This window comes from Drosophila nasuta, chromosome 2R, assembly GCF_023558535.2.
Source record: "Drosophila nasuta strain 15112-1781.00 chromosome 2R, ASM2355853v1, whole genome shotgun sequence".
NCBI classification, from domain to species: Eukaryota; Metazoa; Arthropoda; class Insecta; order Diptera; family Drosophilidae; genus Drosophila; species Drosophila nasuta.
Window position 1 is genome coordinate 12,572,084 of NC_083456.1, and position 23,079 is coordinate 12,595,162.

Here is a 23,079-nt window from a genome sequence, read left to right on the forward strand (position 1 = left end):
TTGGGAAAGTTCACCAAAGCCCCCCCTGAGTTCAACATATATGGCATATAGTATATACAGGCACGAGTCCTAATCAGTTCTCAATGTTTTGATTTCTAAGACTTTTGTCTAATTTACAATTGCGCCTATTCAACGACTCATGTTGTTCATTATCGTTATTTCTGTGTTCTTTTTTTTCAGAAATTTTCAATCAAAAATGTCTGACGATACTATAAATAAATCTAGAAGTGGTTTCGATCGCAATAAAATTTAATAAAATTAAAATCATGATTACAGCTGCGAAATATTCCAGTTTGTCTATCTGTCGAGTATCTAATCGTATTTATTGACTTCAGAGAGCGAGAGTGAGAGCACACACATATGACGTATACGCCCCCCTGTATCGATTTAAAAGAAAGGCAAAAAGAACGGACACATTCGATTGGTCTGTCGTATTGTCAGACAACACGTATGTGCTTGCATAAGGATCCATGGTGACCCGAGCGACAGGACACGACCACAACATTTGCAGGTGCTCTTGAAACAAGACACACATATGACAAGGCAGTTTATAACACACTTTTGCGTTGAGTGGAGCCACGATTAACGAGCTTAAGTCGTAATAAAAACAGCACAATGAAGCATCAGCAGGTTGTTGTGGACTATTGGACCATGTTCAAAACATCGGGACTCTGCATATTGCTGGCCATCTCCGGGTTTATATTCCTCAAGTGGGTGCTTAATCATTGTATATACAACTTTATCTTAAGTTCTTTTCCTCTGCTAGAATGGTGCAAACCATTTTCTGGCTGCCCAATCATCTCAAACGCAATCAGGAGCGTCTCGAAGCCATTGCCAAGCAATACGGCAAGGACATGGATGAGGACGAGCGAGCTGAAATTGAAAAGATCTTCAATAGCGACGGACCTCTCACCGAGGAGAAACTCAATAAGTTGCTGGAGAACACTAAAGATGAACCCAAGAAGGAACAGTAGTTGCCTCTTTAGAAACTTAACTTGTATATAAACACTTTTGAGTTTTGGTTTAAAACAATATAGCGCATATATATTATTTATGTTATTATTACGAGTATTATTATGTATGAACTATGTGTTGAGAAACAATAATTTCTAGTTTGCTTTTGATCTATCATATTACACATTAGACATTACACACATTGCACATTAATTAAACAATTGTGGAAACAATTCATAATTATTAATCAAGCAACTCGTTAGTTATTTTATTTATTTATTCAAGTAGGGTATATAGGATACTTAAAGAGAGGGAGAAAAAAAAACACAACTAAATAATTTATAAAGCAGTTCTATTTGCTACTGATATATGTGGACTTAAAGCCCTTTCCTGCTTCATTGGTTTTCTCATCTTTTCTTTGATAAACGGAGCGAATATGTATAATTTGTAGTAGTATATATATTTTTCCTATACGAGTACATGTATGTTTTCTCTTTTGTAGCTTCGATTAACAAAGGATATTATCAACATCAACCTCATTGTTCCCAAACTAACTCATATCAAATATAAGCAAGCATGCCAATTTACTACAAATACAATATTTTATTTATTTACTCTTTGGTTTTTCATATATGTTTTGTTTTTGTTTTTTGTTTTGTTCATTTTAAAAAGCTCAAAATAGCGCAAGTCTCTCATTTTTTCACTTTTTGTATTTTTCATTTTTCTACATTTATAAAAACATTCATACTACCATTTTCATTTTCTTACTTTCCATTTCGGATGGCCTTTTACTTTCTAGCCTGACAAAAATATCACGAGAGTTTTTTTTGTTTTTGCTATCTTATAAATCGAACAAAAGTATACATAAATCTTCATCGAAATCGAGGGAAACTTAGGATCACTCAAAACGTTTTGTTGTAGCTAACAATTCCGAGAGAGCGCATTTCTTGAATATGGCAATCGACGTTGAACTGAACTCGTAGTTGATTCTGCTGCTTAACTTAGTAAATATATATATATATTTAATATAGATTATGAATGTAGTAGATATATATATTTAAATATATATTCTGATAACTGCCGCCCGCCGTCTGCTGCTGCTCTATTGGCTGGGAGTATGCATTGGAAGCCTAAAGTATGGATTGGCCAAGTTAACACGCGCAGCAGGCAACAACTCCGGATGCTCGGTCAAAGTATCCGACAAAGCAGTAAGCAGAACCCCTTAAAAATAAATATAATAAGTTACTAGAGATGATAGCAAACACTAATTCGAAAATACTCACTCAAAACCTTCTTCTGCAAATCGACAGGAATAACCCCTAAATTTCCTTCACGCTCCAGGAATTCGGTCAACTTCTGCAGCTCCTGTTGAGCCTCGTCTGAGCCATGAGCCAGCGACTGAGCGAACATCACCTGTTGCACATAAAGATTACTTAACTGTTATCAATTACTATCTCTCTAGTTTACTTACCTTGGCCAACTTGTATAGAATTTCCTCTAAGCTGTACTCGTTGTACAAATACTCAACGATCTTGGCCCTGCCCATGGTATCATCATAGTCGGTCAGATCCTGCGGAGTCTCGCTCTCCAGTGCCTTCAGCTTGTTCCAGAAAGTGAAGCTATCCAGCGCCTTGGAGCGTCCAATCTCTGGCGTCACTCCATCACCATCGTTATCCAAATGGATGTAGGGCAAGGGTTTCTCAGTGGTCGTGCTTGTGGTTGTGCTTGTAGTCGATGTTGTTGTGCTCGCTGTGGTGCTAGGAGCACTGCGTTTCAAGTGATTCTGACGCAGCTCCTCGGGGAAAATACGATTGGCATAGGAGCGCTGCAAGAACTCAATGCCTAGACGTATGTCGCGCAAGAACTTCAGAGCACTCTCTCGTGTAATCTGCGAAATTGTTACAGCAGAAACAATGGAGATTTGACTTTAATAGACCCTTATCCTTTTAACATAGGTAACTTGAAATATTCAAAATCTTTAAAATACTACTTTACCAAAAACTAGAGCTAAGCAAGTACGAAAGAAACAGGAATGTTTTGACTTTAATAGACCCTTTATCTTTATTGTGAAAAAAATTGAAATTTTGTACGTATTTTTGCCTTAAATGGTAATAAAATATTCCTATTTTGAATGGAAAAATGATTAGTAACTATCTTTATATCCTGCTCTTACAATCTTACTATTTTCTATATTTATATATTCATAATGAATTTTGTGGGATGAATATAAAATTACAAACTTTAGTCATCTTTTATTTATAATCATTATCAAATTACGAATTTTATATGTTATTTATTATAGAACTAGAACAGTATATACATTTTGTTTTAAAGCCGTGCAGTATAGCGACATATGTAAATTTGATATCTGTGTCTATTAAAGTTGCTAAAATCTTTATGCAATGCTTCTAATTCATTCGCCGCTATACACATTTCAAATTTGATAAACTTAATACACCTTCTTTTCTGGTGAAAGGTCTGAAGAAAATGCTACGCTTTAGCTTACCAAATTCTCGTCGATTAGTTCCTCAACTGCTCTGGCCACGCCAGTCTCATCGCCGGTCCAGAACACATACTGAGCCATGTCGAAGGACGAATACTGTCCACTGGGATTACGCAGCAGACTCTGAGCAGTCTAGAAAATACAGAAAGAGAACAAAAGGGAAAACAGTTAATTAAAGCTAATCAATTTCAATTGCTAGCGAGCTACATTCAATGTGGGGTGCATTAAATACAACAATTTATTTTTGGGTTTAGCCAATTCGTTTTGCCAATCGATGAAATGAGCTCGAGTGTAGTCATAAGAACCTTGGCCGTCAGATGTGGCATGCTGCCGCCGGAACCGGAGCTGGAGCGTCGCTCAGTTGTCTTGGCAACCGACTCGAGCTGATCGATCAGAATGTCGCCGATGGTCTCCTTGTTGATATCGTGATTATGATGCGCCGCTGGTGGCTTCACTTCCACAGCTGCACTGGGAGCACTCTCTCCATTCTCCGCTGGCTCTCCGGCCACATCCACAACGGGCTCCACAACTTCACTCTTGGGTGCCATGGGAGCAGCGGGCACTACAGCTGCGGTGGCTTCAACTGCGATTGTTGATGGAGCTGGTGGTGGTGTTGTTGTTGTGGTTGTTGTCGATGTCGATGTGGATGTGGATGCTGTGGTGGTTGTGGTGGATGTAGAGGATGTTGGTAACACCTCTGGATTCTGGCCAAAAGCTAGTCGAGCTGCACCGTAGAAAGCCTGTTGATTTTTGGGTGGTTTCGTGGATATACACTTTGATTTTTGCAAAAAGATACATTTGGCATTTACAAGCAAACAGTACACATACAAAAACTATGGAACAACAAACAGAATATGGTGGGAAGAAACTTTCTAGCTTTTCTTTACCTTGGCATGCGGATTCGTCTTTGGCTCCTCCAGCTGCGAACGTTCGCTCTCATCCTTGAATGCCGCCGTTGTTGTCGTGGCCGATGTGCTCGTTGTCGTGGTGGTCGACATCGACATCAATGGCGTGGCCACCTCCAGTTGACGCTCCAAGTCGGGCAGACCTTGATTTAAGACAGCAACTTGCTCCTTGCTGCTCGATTCTGGTGCGGCGATTACTTTCTCCACGCTCTCCTTAGTTGTGGTTGTGGTGCGAACAGTGCTGCCATCGTGTTGTCTCTTTGCCACCGCAGGTTGTTGTTCATTCCTCAACTGATCCAGTTCAACGACATCGTCCTCAATCTGCGGAAAGTTCACATCGCTGCGCTTATCCAGGCGACCTGCATTCGACGGATCTGTATCAAAAAGAAGTTAATTAATGAATATAACAAATTTTAATAATATTCAAAGTTGAATGTCGATAAGTGCACCTCCAAATAATTTCTACTATAAAAATATTTTAAAAAATATTATATATAATTTGTAATTTTGTTTAATTGCGCATTATAGTAAATGGAACTATTTATTTGCAGATATCGATATAAACTTCATAAAATACAAGCTAACCCAAAAAAAAGTTTTAATATTTAATTTTCAAACAAAATAAATTTTCAGTTATGAACATTATTAGATTAATAATAATTGCAATAAAGTCAAATTTCAATTTTTAATTTCATTAAAATAGTTTTAGCTTTTACTTGCAATTATTGAGATCTAAAATATGATTATGAATATTATTACTTTTAATTGCACATTCAAGATAAGTGCATAAATACCAATCATTTTTAATTGCACAATTGCACAGTTAAAAGCACCTGGTTTGTTGTCTAAAATATGGTTGCGCACTTATCGACATCGTATATGTATGTTACATACAAGTATGTATGACTGAATTCAATTGTTAAGTGAGTCCTACTTACTGTAGATGTAGGGCAAGAGGGCGGGGTAAGCGTGCGCCAGGCTGCAGCTGGCCACAAGGAGAATGGGCCAAAAGCTATTCCCAAGCATCGTTTTGGGCACTGAAACTGACATTAGAGACGTAATAAATTTGATTAGCTGCCAAAAATTCGATTACATGCAAATGGATTTTACATAAAAGTAGAATCGCACAAACACACACACACACAGACACACACATACATACATATGCAAATGCGTGGTTATTACGACCCAATAGGGAAGCATACACTCACACACATTTGAACACACATTTAAATAATGCTAAAAATAACACAAGAAATCGATAAAACAGCGGCAGTAAAGTGAAACAGCGAAAGCAAAAGCAAAGCAGAGAACGAGCGGAACAACAAAACAACAACAAGCAAGCAGGCTCTTGCCTGTCAATGACAAGCAGGGAGGCGAACAAAATGGAGGAAGGAGAAAGGTAACCCCAAGCACGCTAACTTTGATGTGAAGTGAACTTTCTGCTGGTGTGGTGTGTGTTTCTGTGTGTGTGTGTCAGCCACTCCACCCACTGCAACACACCCGCACACACACACACACACTCAAATGAATTAAGAGGCTTGCCCGTTGGCTGTAAATTGAGTAGATTGGCCACAGAAGCAAATTATCGATGCATTTGGGAGCACTTGAGCACGTTCCAAGCCTTCGCTTCGTTCGCTATTAAGTGGCCCCAAATGCAGATGTGATATTTATGTATTGCTGCCAAACTGTGCTGCAATTACGGTAACCACACGTCTTATATGCTCACACGCACGCACACACACACAATGCATTCTCAGTATAACTTGCCTACTGCAATAACACGCACAATTTGGGTGCGCTAAAAAGTATGCTACCGTTTTTATATTCAACAACACGCACACAACGACTGAATTAATACTTGTAATGCATATTATTTATTTTTTAAATTTTTACCTTTGCTGTGATTGGTAAACTAACGGCGTCCTAACCGCACGGCAGCAGACAAGACTCTGAACCGAGTGCCAATTTGCGAATTGGCTTGGCTGAAAAAAAAAGCTCGCTCTTGCCGCGTTGAAGCGCTGTTAACCCTTATGTTATCAATGGGGGCTTCGACAGGACGTCATAGGATAAAAGCTCAACGAACTTTTAAGCGACTTTACTTGAAAAGATATTTCCGCTTGACAGTTTCTTATCTTATGTTTCAATTTATTAATATTTTTAACGAAGTTAACACAGTTAACAGCCAATACACAATAAATTATGATTTAACTGCAGCCGGGGAAGGGATCCACGCGATTTTTCCTGAGTACAAATTGAATCTTGCGGTTCATGTCCTCGTTATAAATGGCTTTGCACTTTTCAAAATTGACGCGACGGCGCACCTATCACAGAAAATAATTAAAATTGATAGTCAACATTGTCGACAAATAATTTTGCTCACCTGGTAGGGCTTCTCATAGAAACGCGTGCGCCGAAATTGGTCAAATATTTCTTCTTTGCCCAGAATACGATTGAGCACCCGACAAGCCTCCTCTATGTTATTGTTTTGCACCATCACAGTGCGGGCTAGAAATTGAACGTGCCTCATCTTTAAAGATTATTTAATATTTTACGTTTTGTTGACTATTTCTAAAATTGTTGTATTTTGCCGAAGTTAAATAACAGCCAGGCCGCTAAAACAGCTGTTGTGAAAAGTGTCACCCCATTGGATAAATAATAAAAACCTGAGCGCTGGTCTGCATTACAAAGAAGACTTCGTTTTATAGACAATTCATTTATTGAACGATTTATTTATTTATTACATTACAAATATTGGATAGTTTGATAGTTACGGATTTTCAAAGCAATTTATTATTAAATAGCCAGTGTGTCCATTTTTTACATATTTTAATTTATCTGGTATTAAAATACCGGTACCGTAAATACAAAAAGTACCACTATATATGGTATTATAAATCATTGGAAAAAAATGGCTTCACGATTTTGATTGTGTATTTTTCTTATTTCCTAATTATATATATATATATTTAGTAAGCAAAGGGAAGTCTACAGTTTTAAAAAAAATTAATTTAATTTGTAGACAAAAAAATGTTACCAGCTAAGCATTATACTTTTCATTAGCGTTGGTATATACTCAAACATAAATAGTATATTTTGAAAACACATCTACGGTCACCCTGCGTCGAACATAAAACTCACCAACAAAGCGTGGCGGAATTCGTTTGTAGAGCAGGCAGTCGGCTGTTGAAAAGTATTCCGATTAATTAAAATTTTTAGAAAAGTGTAATTATTAAAGCGTACTGAATATCGGTATACATATATTTGAACAAATTACTCGAATACTCAGCGAAGTTCTGCAATAAAAGGTGAGACAATCTCAACTGACTAATAATTTCCGCAAGCATTGTGTGTGTGTACTTGGTAAACTGATTTTTGACCACTCTTTGTTAAGTAATCAATCATAGGGTAATTATTTTCTTTATTCAAAATTGGCAATTGTAAATTTTCTATATTGCTGTCTGCGTGATACATATTTGGTAAAATCGATTCGGCAGTCGACTATAGCCAAATTTTCTTTTGAGACGGTCGGCGATATCTACCCCAATTAATGATTCTCTGACGCAGCGTCCTGCGCGGCACATGTTTTCAAGCGAAAAAAAAGTATGTACACACTATACATACTCATTGCACACGCATACATGCAAACATATTTATATATCCGACTGGGGATTGCATATTGCACAATTGACAGGGCCTTTCTTTAGTGTATGTGTGAGTCGCACATAAATCAATAGAAAATTCTACAGCATTTTTTTTTTGCACGTTGTTTTTCACCTCGTCATTGTGTTGGTGCTTTTTTTTCATTATCATTTCGTCTGCTTTGTGCTATTGTTCGCGCAGGGGCAACGGTTACGGTAACCAGGGCTGCGTGCGTATAGCGCTGACGAATTTTTCTAGAAGTTTGTGCATGTATGGGTGTACACGTGTGTCGGTGTGCCTGTGTGTGTTTATGTGTTTGCGTCAGTAAAATTGTATGCCAATGAGTGGTGAGAGCGAGTGAGACGATGGTGGTGGTGGGTGAGAGAAAAGAGCAGCAGAGTCAGCTGCTTGCTCGCTTAGCGTTTAAAATGTAGACAGAAAAAAAAACGAAATAGAAATAGAAAATTTCTAGAAAACGTGGTGCGCGTCCCACCAACAATCTGTCAGTCAGTCAGTATTTGCACATTTAGACGAGCTGACCTTGAAATTCGGCTTGCCGGAAGTACAATTGATACGACAAACAAATAATTGATGCGCTTGCTTCCTTGCAGTTCAAAGATCAACAACAGATTTTAGAAGAAAATGGTCAAAGAAACAGGCTACTACGATCTGCTGGGCGTGAAGCCTAACGCAACGCCCGATGAGCTGAAGAAGGCCTATAGAAAACTGGCACTCAAATATCATCCAGACAAGAATCCCAATGAGGGTGAGAAATTCAAAGCCATTTCCCAGGCATACGAGGTGCTTTCCGATGCCGACAAGCGTCAGGTCTACGACGAGGGCGGCGAGGCGGCCATCAAGAAGGGTGGCGCCGATTCCGGTGATTTCCGTAACCCCATGGACTTCTTTGAAAAGTTCTTCGGTGTTGGTCTGGGCGGCGGTGGCGGCGGCAGACGTCGTGAGCGTCGCGGCAAGGATGTAGTGCATCAAATGTCCGTGCAGCTGGAGGAGCTGTATAACGGTGCGACCCGTAAACTACAGCTGCAGAAGAACGTGATCTGTGACAAGTGCGAGGGACGAGGCGGCAAGAAGGGCAGCATCGAGAAATGTACGCAGTGTCGCGGCAACGGTGTCGAGACCCGTGTGCAACAGATTGCGCCCGGCATTGTGCAACATATCGAACAGGTGTGCCGCAAATGCTCCGGCACCGGTGAATGCATACAGGAGAAGGATCGCTGCAAGAACTGCAATGGCCGCAAGACGGTGCGCGAACGCAAAGTGCTGGAAGTGCATATCGAGAAAGGTATGCGAGATGGCCAGAAGATAGTATTTACAGGCGAGGGCGATCACGAGCCCGAATCTCAACCGGGTGATATCATAATACTGTTGGATGAGAAGGAGCACTCGACGTTTGTGCATGCAGGCACGGATTTGATGATGAAAATGCCCCTGCAGCTGGTGGAGGCTTTGTGCGGCTTCCAGCGCATCGTGAAGACTATGGATGACCGTGATCTGTTGGTGGCGACACAGCCCGGCGAAGTTATACGACACGAGATGACCAAATGCATTGCCGAGGAGGGTATGCCCATCTTCAAGAACCCCATGGAGAAGGGCACGCTGATCATTCAGTTTGAGGTCATTTTCCCCGACGTGATCAATCCATCCGTAATACCGACGCTTAAGCAGTGCTTGCCGCCGGCACCCGAGATTGACATTCCAGTTGATGCAGAGCATACAGTTTTGGTAAGTGATCTCAGAGAGTATTTAATCTCATTCCTATTATTTATATCAAATGCATTCTGCAGGAGGAATATGATCCGAAGCAGCGTCGTCAGCAACACCAGCGCATGGCCTACGATGAGGATGATGGTGGCTACCAAGATGGACCCCGTGTGCAGCAGTGCACATCCAGTTAAGCGGCCTACCATATTTTACTAAACTATACAAAACACACACATATAGAAAGAAACACACCCGCAAACAATCCAGGCGATAACTGTTGCTATTGGGCACGAGGGGAAATCATATTGTAACCTAAATCAAATCTAAAGTCTAAAACAATACATACACAAACAAAAAACACTCCGATTGTAACTTGCTGCTGCTGCTGATGCCACATGCCCCAACCACGCTGTGGAATATCCAACTACTAGCACCAATATACCACCATAAACTAAACAAACAACAACTCCAAGAGCTGAACGTGGCATTTGCATTAATAATATTACCCCGCAAACAACAACAACACGATACAGTAAGAAATCAATCCAAATTGCAACAAATTTCAAGTTATATATTGATGGCTTAGGATCAGAAATGCTGCTCTTCAGACTACGAAATATGCAAAAAAAAAAAAACTATGGTATATATATAGTATATATAAATAGGTATAAATACTTATCAAAAATATGCACTACATTAACGCGTGGTTCAACATCAGCTACAACTACAAACTACATAAAAGCAAATTGTTTAATTTATGTTTTTACCATGCTGTTTTGCGTTGAACCTTTTTTTTCGCAAATGAGGAGAGAAGCCAAGGAACCCGAAATGGAAAAACTTTCAAATTCAGTCGCCACTAGAATCGCATATGAAAACTAAAACAAACAAGAAAAGTCCGCAGGCGCGAACACGTTTAAGAACAAGTTTAAGTTATTTAATTCCAGCATAAATAAAAGCGTTAGATTAAACGGATATAACAAATAAAATAATTAATACACAATTTCAACTTCAATCTGTAAAAAAAGACAATTTATTATTTCAATTGTAGGGGAATCTTTGTGGTCATTGGGAAACTCAAAATGATTCAATTACGATCGCCTGATTTGCGTCGTAATATCTATATAATGTACTATACATATATGTGCTATATCATTTAGATGCTGCCGTCATTTGGCAAACGAATTTTGTGTAGCTAATTTATAGGAATTAGAGGATAAATTAATTCATTATCAGTTTTTTTTTGGATTTTCTGCTTATCGGCTAGGAAATGATTCATTTATTGATAGTGTGAATTCTAATTGAAACAATGTAGCAAAATCAGTTCAATAAATATATATTATTTTTTTAACTATACGTCATAAATTAATTAACCGAATGCAACCAGTTTTTTATGGACTGATGAAATGTACTTGACTTTTTCGCTTTATTTTGCAAATTCGCCCACATATGAATTTAGTTTTGTATTATAATGTCTACATATGTATGTAGTATATATCGAAAGTGGTTTTGATTGATTTAAAAATATAAATTAAATCAGCGCAGCATCAGTTAAACAAAAATGCAAATAGTTTGCAATTAAAAGCAACATTTGGCTTTAACCTTTTTTGCTTATTTATAATGTTTATTCCACTGTTGCTTATATCCAATATTTACTGTGGATGATTGCATTGATCGCTCAATTAGGCCGCTTGTTGGGTTTAACAATTAGAAACCCGCATTCCCAGTTCGCGTTTACTTTTATAATTTTGATTGCAAATTTATTTACAAACAAGTAAAAGAGTTAACTACAAGTATAAATATATCTAGTAATCTAGCGCGCAAAGTTACGCAGAGCAGCCACAACGCCTGTGCCATAGATCAGCTTGCTCTCAACGCGCTGCCACGCTTCCTCCTGAGCCTTAGAAACGGAGCGCAGTGATTGGACGAGCAACGGCGATTCGCTGAGACTGAGGCCATGAGAGCGTAGATAGACACTTAGATAGGATTGGGCCAGTTCGAAGTCCATGTTGGTGCCCAGCATATACTCGATGAGCTTGAGGAACTGTTGCATGGCCAGCATGGTGCCACCGGCATCTGGATGCAGTGACTTGATCTCAAAGTCCACCATCGATGGTCCCAACTGTGTAATATGCTTCACTGCGGGCTCGTAATTTCCATTCCCTGCAGTTGCCTCTAGAAGTTTGCCAAAGGCAGTTAGATTGTTGAGCGTTGTGGCCTGCAGTAGTTTGGAACCATCTTCATTTGAAGGCGCATTGGTCACGTCAAAGCGCATCTCCAGCCCCGAAACGGTGGGCAGAAAGAATGGTGCCTGCTTGGGAGCCTTTGGTGGCGCTTTGGGCTTATTGCGTCGCTTTATCAGCTCCAAATCCAACAGATTTTGCCAGCGTGATGCAGCCAAGCCCGACATGGTTATCAGTTCCGTGTCCAGTTGCTTGGGTGTCTCGTATTTGGCATCAATTTCCTCGCCCAGCTCTGCCTCGTCATCGATTTCCAGCTCTTCCATTACATTCTCCAGTTCCATAGCATCGCACATATTAGAGGGCAGACCCACATAGGGTGCCGCTTCATTGGGATCAATGGAACGCAAAGAAATCTGATTAAAGAGTGTCTTGTTTGCCCACAAGTAGATGCCCAACAGATTGACGTGGGCGGTGGCCAAGAAATCGCCGCTTGGGGACATGGTTAGCGAGATGCAGGGACGTTCCACGCGAAAATGATCAATCATATAGGAGGAGGGTATGTCCCAAACCTTAATAGTGGAGTCCATGGCAGCCGAAATAAGCCAACGACTGTCCGGACTGAAGGTCATATCATTTAGCTTGGCTGTGTGGCCAATGAACTTGCGCACAATTACACGCGTATTCATATCTACTACATAGATCTTGAAGGTATCCAGAGCAATGGCCAGCATAGAACTCTCGCGATGCTGACGCATCAAAGCAACACCATCAGCCAGACGCAAGATGGCCAATGGCTTCGTAGCTATAAATGTAAAGAAGTATTGAAATCACTGGGGGAATATAAAGAGTTATCTACTGGACACTTACATGTGCCCTTGAACAACCAGAACTTGACGAGGCCTTCAGTGCAACCGGAAACCACATATTGATTCAAATTGTCGCTCGCCAAACCGCGCACCGCAACATCGTGCGCTTTAGCCGGTGCTCCATAGCTGCTGCGATGCAACCCGGACTGTATATTGAAGCGTTCCACATCGCCGGTGCTGTAGCCAATGATGACAAAGTTGCCGCAATGCGTTAGAATGATCGATGTCGTTTCTGCCTGGAAGTTGCTGCGATGATTGCTTTGGAATTGCAGCGGCACCAAGCGATGATCGCCCATGCGATTCTTGTTGAAAGTCCAGGTGGTGGTCTGTATAATGCCCGCATGGATGGCAGCAATGTTGTCCCATTCACGTTCACGTGCCGTGTCTGAAGTGAACTCCAAGATAGGTGGCATACTGAACTTGTCATGTTTGAAGCGATCTGTAGAGAAGAAATTACCATAAGTTTCAAATGCATTAAAGGCTGCTTATAGTTGAGCTTACTCTTCTTTTTGGTAGCCTTGGAATTGTAGGTGGCACGACCCATGCTCTTGCTCAGCGACTCCGATATGGTGGAAAACACACGCATTGTGCTGTCCTCACCAGACGAGAGTATCGACACCCCAGAGCCGCCATGGTAGCGTATGCAAAGCGGTGGCTTTGTGTGACCCTCACGTATTCGCAGTTGACGTGCTCCCCCATCGGGCATATCGAAGACAAACAATTTCATTGAGTTATCCGGCGATGTGGTGAACACCACAGGTTCACTGGGCAAACAGATTGTCGTGGTGATTTCCTGTTCATGTGCTTGGAGCTGCCCAGCTAGTTTGCGCTGTTCAAGATCCCAGAATGCCATGTAGCCGGTGATGCAAGATGAGACCAAAATGGGTGGACCATCTGTGCGGAAGGCGAGACCTGTGACCATGCCCCATTCCATCTTGAATGCTACAATCACTGTATCGTATTTCAGATTCAGCACAACAATGCTGCCATCGCCATGGCCTACGGCAACCACATCCAATGCTGGACCCGGTTCGATGCAAGTGATGCGACTATTGTGGCGACTGATAGTGCACAAAATGGTGTTCTTCTTGATGTTCATGATCTTCAGCTGGCCCTGCTGTGAGCCGAGGACAATCTTATTGATGTAAGTGGGCGGATGAGCCATAGCAGTGATATTGAATTCTTCCCGGTTGAAGGGCACATCCAAATACACATCGTCGGTGCGTATATTCCAAACCTTCAACACATTGCCGCGATCCACAGCAATCAAATTGCCGCCGAAGGGCAGCAGAAGGTGGACATCATGCTCATGGCCACGATACACATGGCGTATGTGTTTGCCCGCCCTCCATGCATAGATGCACTTGTTGCTCGCCGTGTATGTGTGTAATCTGTCCGTTGCCATGGCCGTAATGTCATCCGGATGCAATCCGCTCACATGCAGCAGTCGCATATGACTGGCCGTGTACACCTGGAAGGACCGGCCAATGCAGGTGATCAGCAGAGTGTCGCGACGTCGCTGAACATAACGTGTCACCGCCGGCACTTGGTTGCTCACATAGCCGAGTGCACGATTGCGACGGAATATCTTGCTGCTTTCCTTCACAATGGCACGCGGCTCCTCGTCTCCGGACGAGTTATCGTCTGACCCCAGATGTGTCATTTTACTATTCGCTTAAATATTCACTTTTCTTTATTTAATATTCAATAAACTTTCGCGCTTTTCATGTTTACCACCGAGCACGTGTGTTGTTTGGAATAGTGATGTACAAATATCGATATCATTAACGTTTTGTTACGTTTGCGTGTATCGATTTTTTTGGTTTTATCGATAGTGTCACTAATGTTATCCATAACAGCTAAATAAAAGCGTTACAAGTGTTTCTTGCTGTAACAGCAGTAAAAAATGCAATGTTTAAAGTACACAATATATAAAGATTCAAAAACTCGTATTTTAACCATGCGATTATTCATAATTTGATCTTTTAATGCATTTCCGATTTCCTGTTTCGCTGTTGTCAACAGTCTCAATGTCGTCATATAGGCATTCGAATATGGAAAAGTAACAGCATTTTGTTCAAACAAAGCGGGAGATAGTTCAAATGGGTAAGTGACATGATACTCTTCTGTATTGGTATCAATATACAGTAAACACATTTTACTGTATCACAATTTTTTGCAAGATAATAAAAAATTTCAATTTAAAACAAAATTGCAAACTAAACACCATCGCTTTCCTGTAAAAAACCGGAGCACTTCTGTTGTACTGAATCCACGGCTGCAATCCACGGCTGTTAACTCAACTCGCACTGTTAAGGCGCTGTTACTGTTATCGATTTTATTTGCGTCAACGCTTCAATTAACAATCGAATTCAAATTTTCAAGGTAGGACAAAAAAAGTATCCCAGTATTACATTAACCAGAATAAACACAGCAAAAATTTTTTAAATTTCATTTTATTCAATAACCCACATACTCGTAAACATATATACAATAAAAGCTCTTGTGATCATTTTTATAATTGCATTTCAAATTAATTATATACGGTGGAATGCTTGGACTCGTTGTGCTACATTCAGGATTAGATTGACATAATTGGTAATTGGTAAAAATAAAATTATAAACTACATAGGTATGTAAATTATGTACATATATAGTCTTTTGCCATTTTTGTTCGCATTGGTATAAATTAAGAACATTCTTTTGTTTGATTAGGAGAGGCAAGTAAAAAACACATTGCGACTGCATTTTCCCATTATGTTTTTATTCACAAAAAACGTTTGCCTGCTTCCAGTATACTATTATTATTAATTTTTTTTATTTACTGAAATTTTTACCAGCCCTTAAAAATTTCAGATGCTTTTCGAATTTTCACACAGCTCATTTGTAAGCAAGTAGCGAAAATTTGTTGCTCTATGTGTAGACACCTATGAAACATTGTAATAAACATGCACATTATTCATTGTTGTAACTGTTGTTGTTGTTTTTTAAGTTTTTTGTCGGATGCTGAAGAAAGTGATACGTATTTGGTTCGATTGATTGAAGTGTAGAGGTTTTCGGCATCACTTAGTTCAGTGCATTCATTGCGAGTTCCCGATTGAAGTTTTCCCCAGAGTTGACGAGAGGATAATCCAATTCACCGAGACGTGGCACAGGTCGATGTGGGCGATTAAACTGCAAATAGAGAAGAGCAAAATACATAACAGATGCACACTTCACTTTGGACTAGAACGTACCCATGATTTCATTATTTTGTAGAGCACCTGACGTGAGGGATAATCATCGAATTCGGAATCGGGCACAGCGGGCATCTGTTCGTTGGGTGCTAGCATCGGCAGCAATCCGTTGGGACGCACAAACTCCTGCTCGAGGCCGCCAGATGAACCGGCAGCAGCAGCAGCAGCTCCGTTGCCGTTGCCGTTCAAGGAGCGTTTCCCATGTCCGCCATAACAGACATGGCCATAGGCCTGACAGCCTTCTGTAAGTGCAAAATGCAAATTGGCAAAATGAATTAGCCAGCGTTGAGGTAACGTAAGAAATTGTGCCAACTGGCTGCTGGCAAAAATCATAATCGATATTACACACACACACACACACACACATGCAAGTTATGTTCCTCTCGCATACATACGCACTCTATTAACTTGGCTGCAAAAAAGTTTTTGAACCCCGAATGCGTTTGCAATCCCTGAGCGTCGAATTGAGGCAAACTTTCTGTGCCATTATGTGCGAATTATTTTGGGGCAAACATTTGCTGCTCGCATGTTCGTCCTTGCCCTTCTGCCCTGCCCTTCTCCCGCTTGTCTACGACATTCGGTGACTCTTCAAATCTTTAATCGCTTGCCAATGCTCTGGAGAGACATCGTTTGATAAGCATTTGACCCTCCCGCCTCTCTCTCTTGCTGTCGCTGCTGTCTCTGTGATTTCTTTTTTATGCTTTTATTTTTTTGTTTATTTTCTGTTTATAAATCCGTCTGTGTGAAAAAGAAAAACTGTTGACTCAAATGCTATTGCTATTTCGGAAGCTTCCGCTCGCACACAATAATCAAGTGGAGTCTGAGCTCCACACATGGGACTTGCCTTTGCCTTTGTCCTTCGACCCTCCACCCTCCTGGCTTTGGCTATAATTTTAATCGCAGTTGCGCTGGGGAGGCATAAATAAAATGGTAAACATTGTAATGCTAATCTAATAAATTGTTTAAATTAGATGCCAGCGAATCTGTCTGAGTTTTTTCCTTTTTGGTAGTGAGAGCTGACACACCTTGCCTCATGTGGCACACACACACACACACAGGCACTGCAGCATCGTTTAACGATGTTGCAGCTGCATAAACAAAAGGCCACCAAGGAGCAATATCAATGGCAATGTCACAGTCCTTGTCGTAGTCCTTGATGTCAACGCTGTCAACGTGCTGTCTGTGTTTGTTTTCTATTAAAGTTAAACTGTAACAATTGATGCTGCCAGCCATAACGCGTGTGAGTGCAAAATGGCTGTTGTGACTTCCGCTTGCTTGTCAGCGGAGCCATTTATGGCTTTGTTTTTGTGCGCTTAAATTAAATGAATTTTTCATGACAACTCTGGGGCAATATAATTCAATATTATGAATGAATGTGCAACAGTTATTAGAAACGTGTTTGTGTGTATTTGTGTACTTACTTTTGGCCTGGCTCTGTTGGGCGGCCAAGACGACGGTGCAGATGACAACCAGCAGCAGTGAAATAGTCGATTTCATTTTGGAACTGCAAAGAGTGAGAAATGGCAAATAGAATTAGAGCACGTCTTGGTCTGTTCGTTCTATGTGTGTGTGTGTGTGGCACCTGTTGAGATCTGGCCTAACGCTTAACGATGCCACTTCGAAGGAGACGCTGCCCCTGGGGGTATGCTAGACTAATTAGAAAACCACGGCACACAAGTCACATGCATTTAAGGGAGTTAATCCTGGGCGCAAAACTTTTGAACTTTGATTTATGTTACACCCACACACATACACAGACAATTAGTTTTGTCTCTCTGTGTGTGTGTGTGTGTGAGAGAGGAAGTGGCAAAGGCAGAACTTCAACAAATGTTTGTTTATTACGTGCTTTGAATACGCAAAAAGCTTGAAATCATCTCGCATTAAGGATATATGAATACATCAATCATACGCCGCGTGTAACGCACCTGATCTTACTGCCCGAATGGACTTGTATTGAGGAAATGACGATTTCACCTCGGGATCGCACTGATTACTCGTTATACTTGGCTTCTGGCTTATATAAAGCAAACAAAAAAGATTTAAAAAAAAAAAACACACACACACACTCAATAATTAACGAGGAATGCCTTTTATTTATTATCAGCACATTGTTGTTGCAATAAATAGTTTCTGAGAACTTTGTATACGTGTAGAAATAATGTAAAAAGTAGTGTATATAATTGAAATCACAGATACTGTTTGGGGTTTTTTTTGTGTTGGTTTGTGTTATTTAAATAAATTAAAATTACTTTAGCCACAGCCGAAAATTCAACGACGATTTCACATTTTCAAGCGCTGGCCGCCAACTGAACGCAGCTTGAGCTGAGCTCGTCTCAGCTAGACTCGTGCCTGATAAGAACAGGGAATCGTGTCAGCAAAAAAAAAGAAATGAAAAAAATTGGAGACGCCTGCCGCCATTATAAATAGCGTACAACTCTTAAGCGCAGCCTATTTTCATAAGCCTGATAAGACTGATGAGCACTTGTCGCCATTTATGCTCGATTTATTGCCCAGCTACTGGGCAATCAGTGAAAATCAACAATCCACCCACCCACGCGAAAACAATAATATTATTGTTATTACATTGTTTATCAGTCGGGCAGTCATGTGTCAAGTGGTCGCAAGGAGCAACACCCTGCAAGCCCTGCTTGCTACGCGTGGCTTATCTCGCTGGCTCATTTGCTTTGTCACCTGTTCGTAATCATGTTTTAATGAGCTCCCTATAATATCCGTTTGCTCTCTATCCCCCTTCCCCACCTCATACCCATATAAATCAATTTCACAAACTTTCCACAGCTGCAGCGATTCCCCGATTCCTCTTCTTGCTGCCCTTGCCCTTGCCCAATAGTTAATAGTAGAACAACATCTGTCATAACTGCAGCTTATGAACAAAATGTTTCCGTGTGAACTTTTTCTTATCAGCGTCCAGCTGATAGTGCCAATAAATAAATACACACATACATATATGTATGTGTTGTATGTATTACACATAGTGTAACAAAAAACAATCAATTGGATTAAATGTTAATCGAGCAGTTTATAAAAGCGTGCCTTCGGCATGATGCTTAGCGCTTGATCGACACAATTCGCAGCTCCAAAGGCCGCTTTATAATATTTACACCATAATAATAATTAACAACAACACAATGCACGCTGATTAGCAAGTTACACCTGAGACAGTTTTGCCAACTATACAAAAACAAAGGCAAAGAAAAAGAAATCAACAGAAAAGCTGCGGTGCAGACTTTCGCCTTCAGCCAAAGTTGAACCGCTTTTCCTTTTCTTTTTTTAAGCTTACTGCACTTCAAACGCAGACAAGTTAAGGGGTAAATTAATGCAGTTTAAACTGAAAGCAATTGAAACTTAACATAAGTGAAGCTAGAGGCTAAATTTATGCATAAATTAACAGAAAAATTGAATCCTATTTGATAGAATTAAGTAATGTAAAGTAAAGTATAAATACCAATACAAATTAGTTCAGAATATAGACGTGTTCATTGTATTTACTTAATCATGGAAATATATATTTAATTTGAGTTTAAGTTTCACATTTAAAGACAATGATTTGATTTAGAGGTACTCTTTGATTTGCGGTTTATGATACGCGAAAATAATATTGTGCTCTTTCAAAAGAAGGCGTTAATCAATTTAAATAAAAATAATTTATTTTCCATCTTTATTTTCACCATTAAAAACACAAAGATCATATAGAGAAAACTAACTTTAAAATCAATTCAGTTATCTTCACATTTTATATTTGTTTTCATCTTTTAGTATTAAATCATATTTTATTTTAATATTTAATCTGTTTAAGTAAAACAAAAAACATAATTTATCTGCACTCTTTTTGTATTGAAAATGAAATTTATTCTTTCTTTAACTCTATTTTAGTTCAATGTATGATTAAACTTTCTATGCGTTTTTAAGTTTTTCTAAAGTTGTAGGCAAAATATATGAATTAGCAACCTAATTTAATGATTTTAATTGAGAATGACAGTGTAATTGAATTGACTATTAAATTGGTTAATTCAAACTGAACTATTCAATATTTTCACAATATTTATGAATACTAACGCAAATTGAATATTTTCTGGGAAGAAATATAAATCCCTTTCAATATTATTTATAATAATAATGCTTTCAAAAATAATTTAATATATCAAAAGTGCAATATTGAATAAATATATTTTCTAGGAACAAATATAAATCTCTTTCAATATCTTATAAATAATGCTTTCAAAAATAATTTAATATAGTATATGAAAAGTCCAAAATTTAATAATATAATAAATATATTGTCTAGGAACAAATATAAATTTCTTTCAATTCTTTCAAAAGTAATTTAATATATGAAATGTGAAATTTAATAATATAATAAATGTATTAATTCACAACCAAAACATTTTAATTTAATAAAGGAAATTTATGACAGGTTGCATTGAAATAAAATGTAATTTTAAATATAAGAGTTTCTTAACTCTAAATGCTCAACTATTAAATTACAAAGTATTAAGCTTTTAAAAAGGAAAATAGTAAAGTTCTTCAGCTGAAGCTGCAAACTTGCCAAACTGTGTGTGCCACAAGTTGTTGCTCCACACAATGATAACAAACTGAGGCAGGAGTAGGATAATACAAGTATATATTGTATTTCGAAAGGAGTCTTCAGCTAGTGCAGCATTGCGATGCATGATTTATGCAGCTGTTTGTAGTTAACATGTTGTCTTTTTGGCCCGAAAGTTTGTCTAAGGCAAATGAGCAGACAAACTGTTTGGAGTAGGTATATAGTAAAGCGTAGGAATCAAGAAGTCGAGTTTCGACTTGCGAATGCAGCCCGTGGCGGGTTATTAAAAATTAATCAAAGCAGCGCCAGAAGAGATGGAAATGGAGAGATGGAAAAGTTAAGCGCATCACTCGAATGATTGAAGGCACTTAGCCAGCGAGACCTGTTTGTAGTCAACAGTGCAGGAGAAGGAGGGGGAGGAGGAGGTCAGAGGGCCAACGTTACTCATAATTGACCAGTAATCTAATTTGATTCAATTAAAGCGAACAAATAAACAAGAGCACAAATTATGACCAGAGGCTGTAATAAAATATCTGGCATACAGCTACAAAATTTCTCTAGGCATTAGAGGGAAATTAAAAAAAATAAAAAAAAGCCAAGTCAACAGGATGGAAAAAAATAAATTTGCATAGAGTTTTGCTTACCAAATGAATTTCTGTTGTTGTTTGCAAATTTGTGGTAACTAATTTGTTGTTGAGTATAAAGTGGCAATTAAACACACTGAGCAAAACACACGCAAATTGTGCACAATTCAATTAATTTAATATGCAACCAAAAAAGGATAATTTACACTGTTCGCACTTTAGTTGCAGTCCTTTTTTTTTCAAATTTATATTATTATTATTAGGACCGCGTGTTGTTGTTGAGTGTCGCTCGACTGCAAGCCAAAAATCGTGTGATGCCGTTAACGGGCGGACTGCCCAGCTTTATACTGCAGCAGGACGACTGAAACGCTGCTCGTTGTGTCTGTGTCTGTGTGTGTGTGTGTGGGTGTGGGTGTGAGTGTCGTTCGACCAATCAGAATGAAGCCAAGAGCCGAATGTCACACGAAGCTTTACCGTCTGCAATTGGTATCGTTGTTGGGCTGACTTCTTAGCTGCTTTTTTTGCGTGGGTGCTGCAACATTTGGATAGGCCAACAACCAAAAGCAAAAGCATTCATTCCCTTTGAACCTTTGCTCAGATTTATTTGGTTTGGCAAGTGCGTCAGCGAGATATATCAGCTGAATCCAGCTGACAACGCTCCCGTCCAGCAGCCGCCGACGCCGCCAACAACATTTTGTGGCCAAGACATTTTAATTGAATAATTGCCGGCTGATTGAATCAATGAATATGTCTGTTTGATTCGCCAGAGACAATGAAAAACTCTAAAGGGGAAAATTTAATGAAATATTAATGATTGACTTGTTTACAACAATTAGCTGAAATCGTTTTCTGTGTGTTGCCAAACGGAGCCGGAGACGCGCAGCTTATCTCATCCAGAAAATAGAAAATATTACGTCGATAAGCAGCTGTTGCTGCCTCAACGAATATGCAAACAGATCACAAAAACAAAAAAAGCAAACATATATATGTTATATTTGACATCAAACAGTAGCTGCTCCCACATATATTAGAAGCTCTCTATCATCAATCTGTTAACCATCTAATATATTATGTTAATCAGTTTGTTGTGCACTTCCTCCAGCTGACTTGTGGGGCTGATTAAAAAACACTAAGCCAAATTAATTGCAATGATAATCACAACAAACTGCAGTTTGTTTGGACTTTAAATGTTTGATTTTATGAAACTAATTTGAGAATCGCAGAGAAAGGCTTTCATAATTCGGTGTGCTTGAACACTTACCGAATTTAAATTGTAGTTGTTACTCAAAAATAAGAAGTTGAACTTTTTGCTTCCATTAATTTTCATAAAATTGAACTTCCTTAAATATGTACTTCATATATTAAAATCACTGTAAAGGGTGATGAAAATTAGGTGTGTTCATTCATATTTTTAAAGTATAATTCTACGATTCAATTTTATATTGATTGACAATTGATAATCAAGTGTGTTTATTCATATTTTTATAGTTTAATTCTAATATTATTTTGTATTATAAATTTTAACTGTCAAATTACCAGCTACACAAATATTATGTTGACAATTTGAGAATCGCTAAGAAGGGCGCTAATATTTAAGTATGTTCTTAAACATTCCGAGTCGGAATTTCCGACGTATAAGAATTTAAAGTGATAAAAATGATGATGAGCATTATTGAGAACATTCCCAAAACATTGATAAGTTTCTTTGTAACGTATAAGTTTACCTCTATGCTTCAATTTTATTTAATACAAATTTAAGCGCTCTAAGTTATCCATATAATTAGCCACTTATATAAGTCTCATATTAAGAACTTGAGCATCACTGTGAAGGGATTTGAAACAATGTTGCAAAATCATCATCGGATGAAAACTGATATAGATAAAAGATTTTGATAATGACTTGAGAATCGCCGCCTCAAAGAACAC

The 23,079-nt window shown here is 39.1% G+C and overlaps 6 protein-coding genes across 11 annotated transcripts; 2 read left to right on the top strand and 4 right to left on the bottom strand.

Annotated features, from left to right (window-relative positions):
- Positions 1–457: 457 nt before the first annotated feature.
- LOC132785965 (uncharacterized) lies at positions 458–998 on the top strand. Its single transcript, XM_060792306.1, has 2 exons — positions 458–710; positions 767–998. Exons 1-2 carry the CDS (start codon positions 616–618, stop codon positions 972–974), a joined length of 303 nt encoding a protein of 100 aa, XP_060648289.1. The 5' UTR covers positions 458–615; the 3' UTR covers positions 975–998.
- A 68-nt stretch (positions 999–1,066) lies between these two features.
- LOC132785964 (mucin-5AC) lies at positions 1,067–6,369 on the bottom strand. Of its 3 annotated transcripts, none has more exons than XM_060792302.1 (8): positions 6,259–6,369; positions 5,301–5,405; positions 4,345–4,736; positions 3,763–4,230; positions 3,461–3,589; positions 2,426–2,842; positions 2,238–2,367; positions 1,067–2,175 (listed from the first exon to the last, which is right to left on the bottom strand). In XM_060792302.1, the coding sequence occupies exons 2-8, from the start codon at positions 5,386–5,388 to the stop codon at positions 2,057–2,059; spliced, it is 1,743 nt and encodes a 580-aa protein (XP_060648285.1). In that variant the 5' UTR covers positions 5,389–5,405; positions 6,259–6,369; the 3' UTR covers positions 1,067–2,056. The 3 variants fall into 3 exon arrangements, with proteins under 3 accessions (XP_060648285.1, XP_060648286.1, XP_060648288.1); XM_060792303.1 differs by having other exon boundaries at positions 1,069–2,175; positions 3,763–4,197; XM_060792305.1 differs by lacking the exon at positions 3,763–4,230 and having other exon boundaries at positions 1,073–2,175; positions 6,259–6,368.
- A 113-nt stretch (positions 6,370–6,482) lies between these two features.
- On the bottom strand, positions 6,483–7,054 carry LOC132785966 (small ribosomal subunit protein bS21m). Its single transcript, XM_060792307.1, has 2 exons — positions 6,746–7,054; positions 6,483–6,686 (listed from the first exon to the last, which is right to left on the bottom strand). The coding sequence occupies exons 1-2, from the start codon at positions 6,890–6,892 to the stop codon at positions 6,570–6,572; spliced, it is 264 nt and encodes an 87-aa protein (XP_060648290.1). The 5' UTR covers positions 6,893–7,054; the 3' UTR covers positions 6,483–6,569.
- A 447-nt stretch (positions 7,055–7,501) lies between these two features.
- LOC132784481 (dnaJ homolog subfamily A member 4) lies at positions 7,502–10,411 on the top strand. Its single transcript, XM_060790120.1, has 3 exons — positions 7,502–7,670; positions 8,616–9,747; positions 9,810–10,411. Exons 2-3 carry the CDS (start codon positions 8,647–8,649, stop codon positions 9,918–9,920), a joined length of 1,212 nt encoding a protein of 403 aa, XP_060646103.1. The 5' UTR covers positions 7,502–7,670; positions 8,616–8,646; the 3' UTR covers positions 9,921–10,411.
- Positions 10,412–10,533: 122 nt separating this feature from the next.
- LOC132784480 (WD repeat-containing protein 36) lies at positions 10,534–14,549 on the bottom strand. The gene is made up of 3 exons (XM_060790119.1): positions 13,274–14,549; positions 12,774–13,211; positions 10,534–12,708 (listed from the first exon to the last, which is right to left on the bottom strand). The coding sequence occupies exons 1-3, from the start codon at positions 14,433–14,435 to the stop codon at positions 11,537–11,539; spliced, it is 2,772 nt and encodes a 923-aa protein (XP_060646102.1). The 5' UTR covers positions 14,436–14,549; the 3' UTR covers positions 10,534–11,536.
- Positions 14,550–15,515: 966 nt separating this feature from the next.
- Positions 15,516–21,416, bottom strand: LOC132785256 (neuropeptide CCHamide-2). Of its 4 annotated transcripts, none has more exons than XM_060791251.1 (4): positions 21,214–21,416; positions 17,430–17,512; positions 16,009–16,250; positions 15,516–15,946 (listed from the first exon to the last, which is right to left on the bottom strand). In XM_060791251.1, the coding sequence occupies exons 2-4, from the start codon at positions 17,503–17,505 to the stop codon at positions 15,839–15,841; spliced, it is 426 nt and encodes a 141-aa protein (XP_060647234.1). In that variant the 5' UTR covers positions 17,506–17,512; positions 21,214–21,416; the 3' UTR covers positions 15,516–15,838. The 4 variants fall into 4 exon arrangements, with proteins under 4 accessions (XP_060647234.1, XP_060647233.1, XP_060647232.1 ...); XM_060791250.1 differs by lacking the exon at positions 21,214–21,416 and adding an exon at positions 18,258–18,331; XM_060791249.1 differs by lacking the exon at positions 21,214–21,416 and adding an exon at positions 17,983–18,028.
- Positions 21,417–23,079: the final 1,663 nt, after the last annotated feature.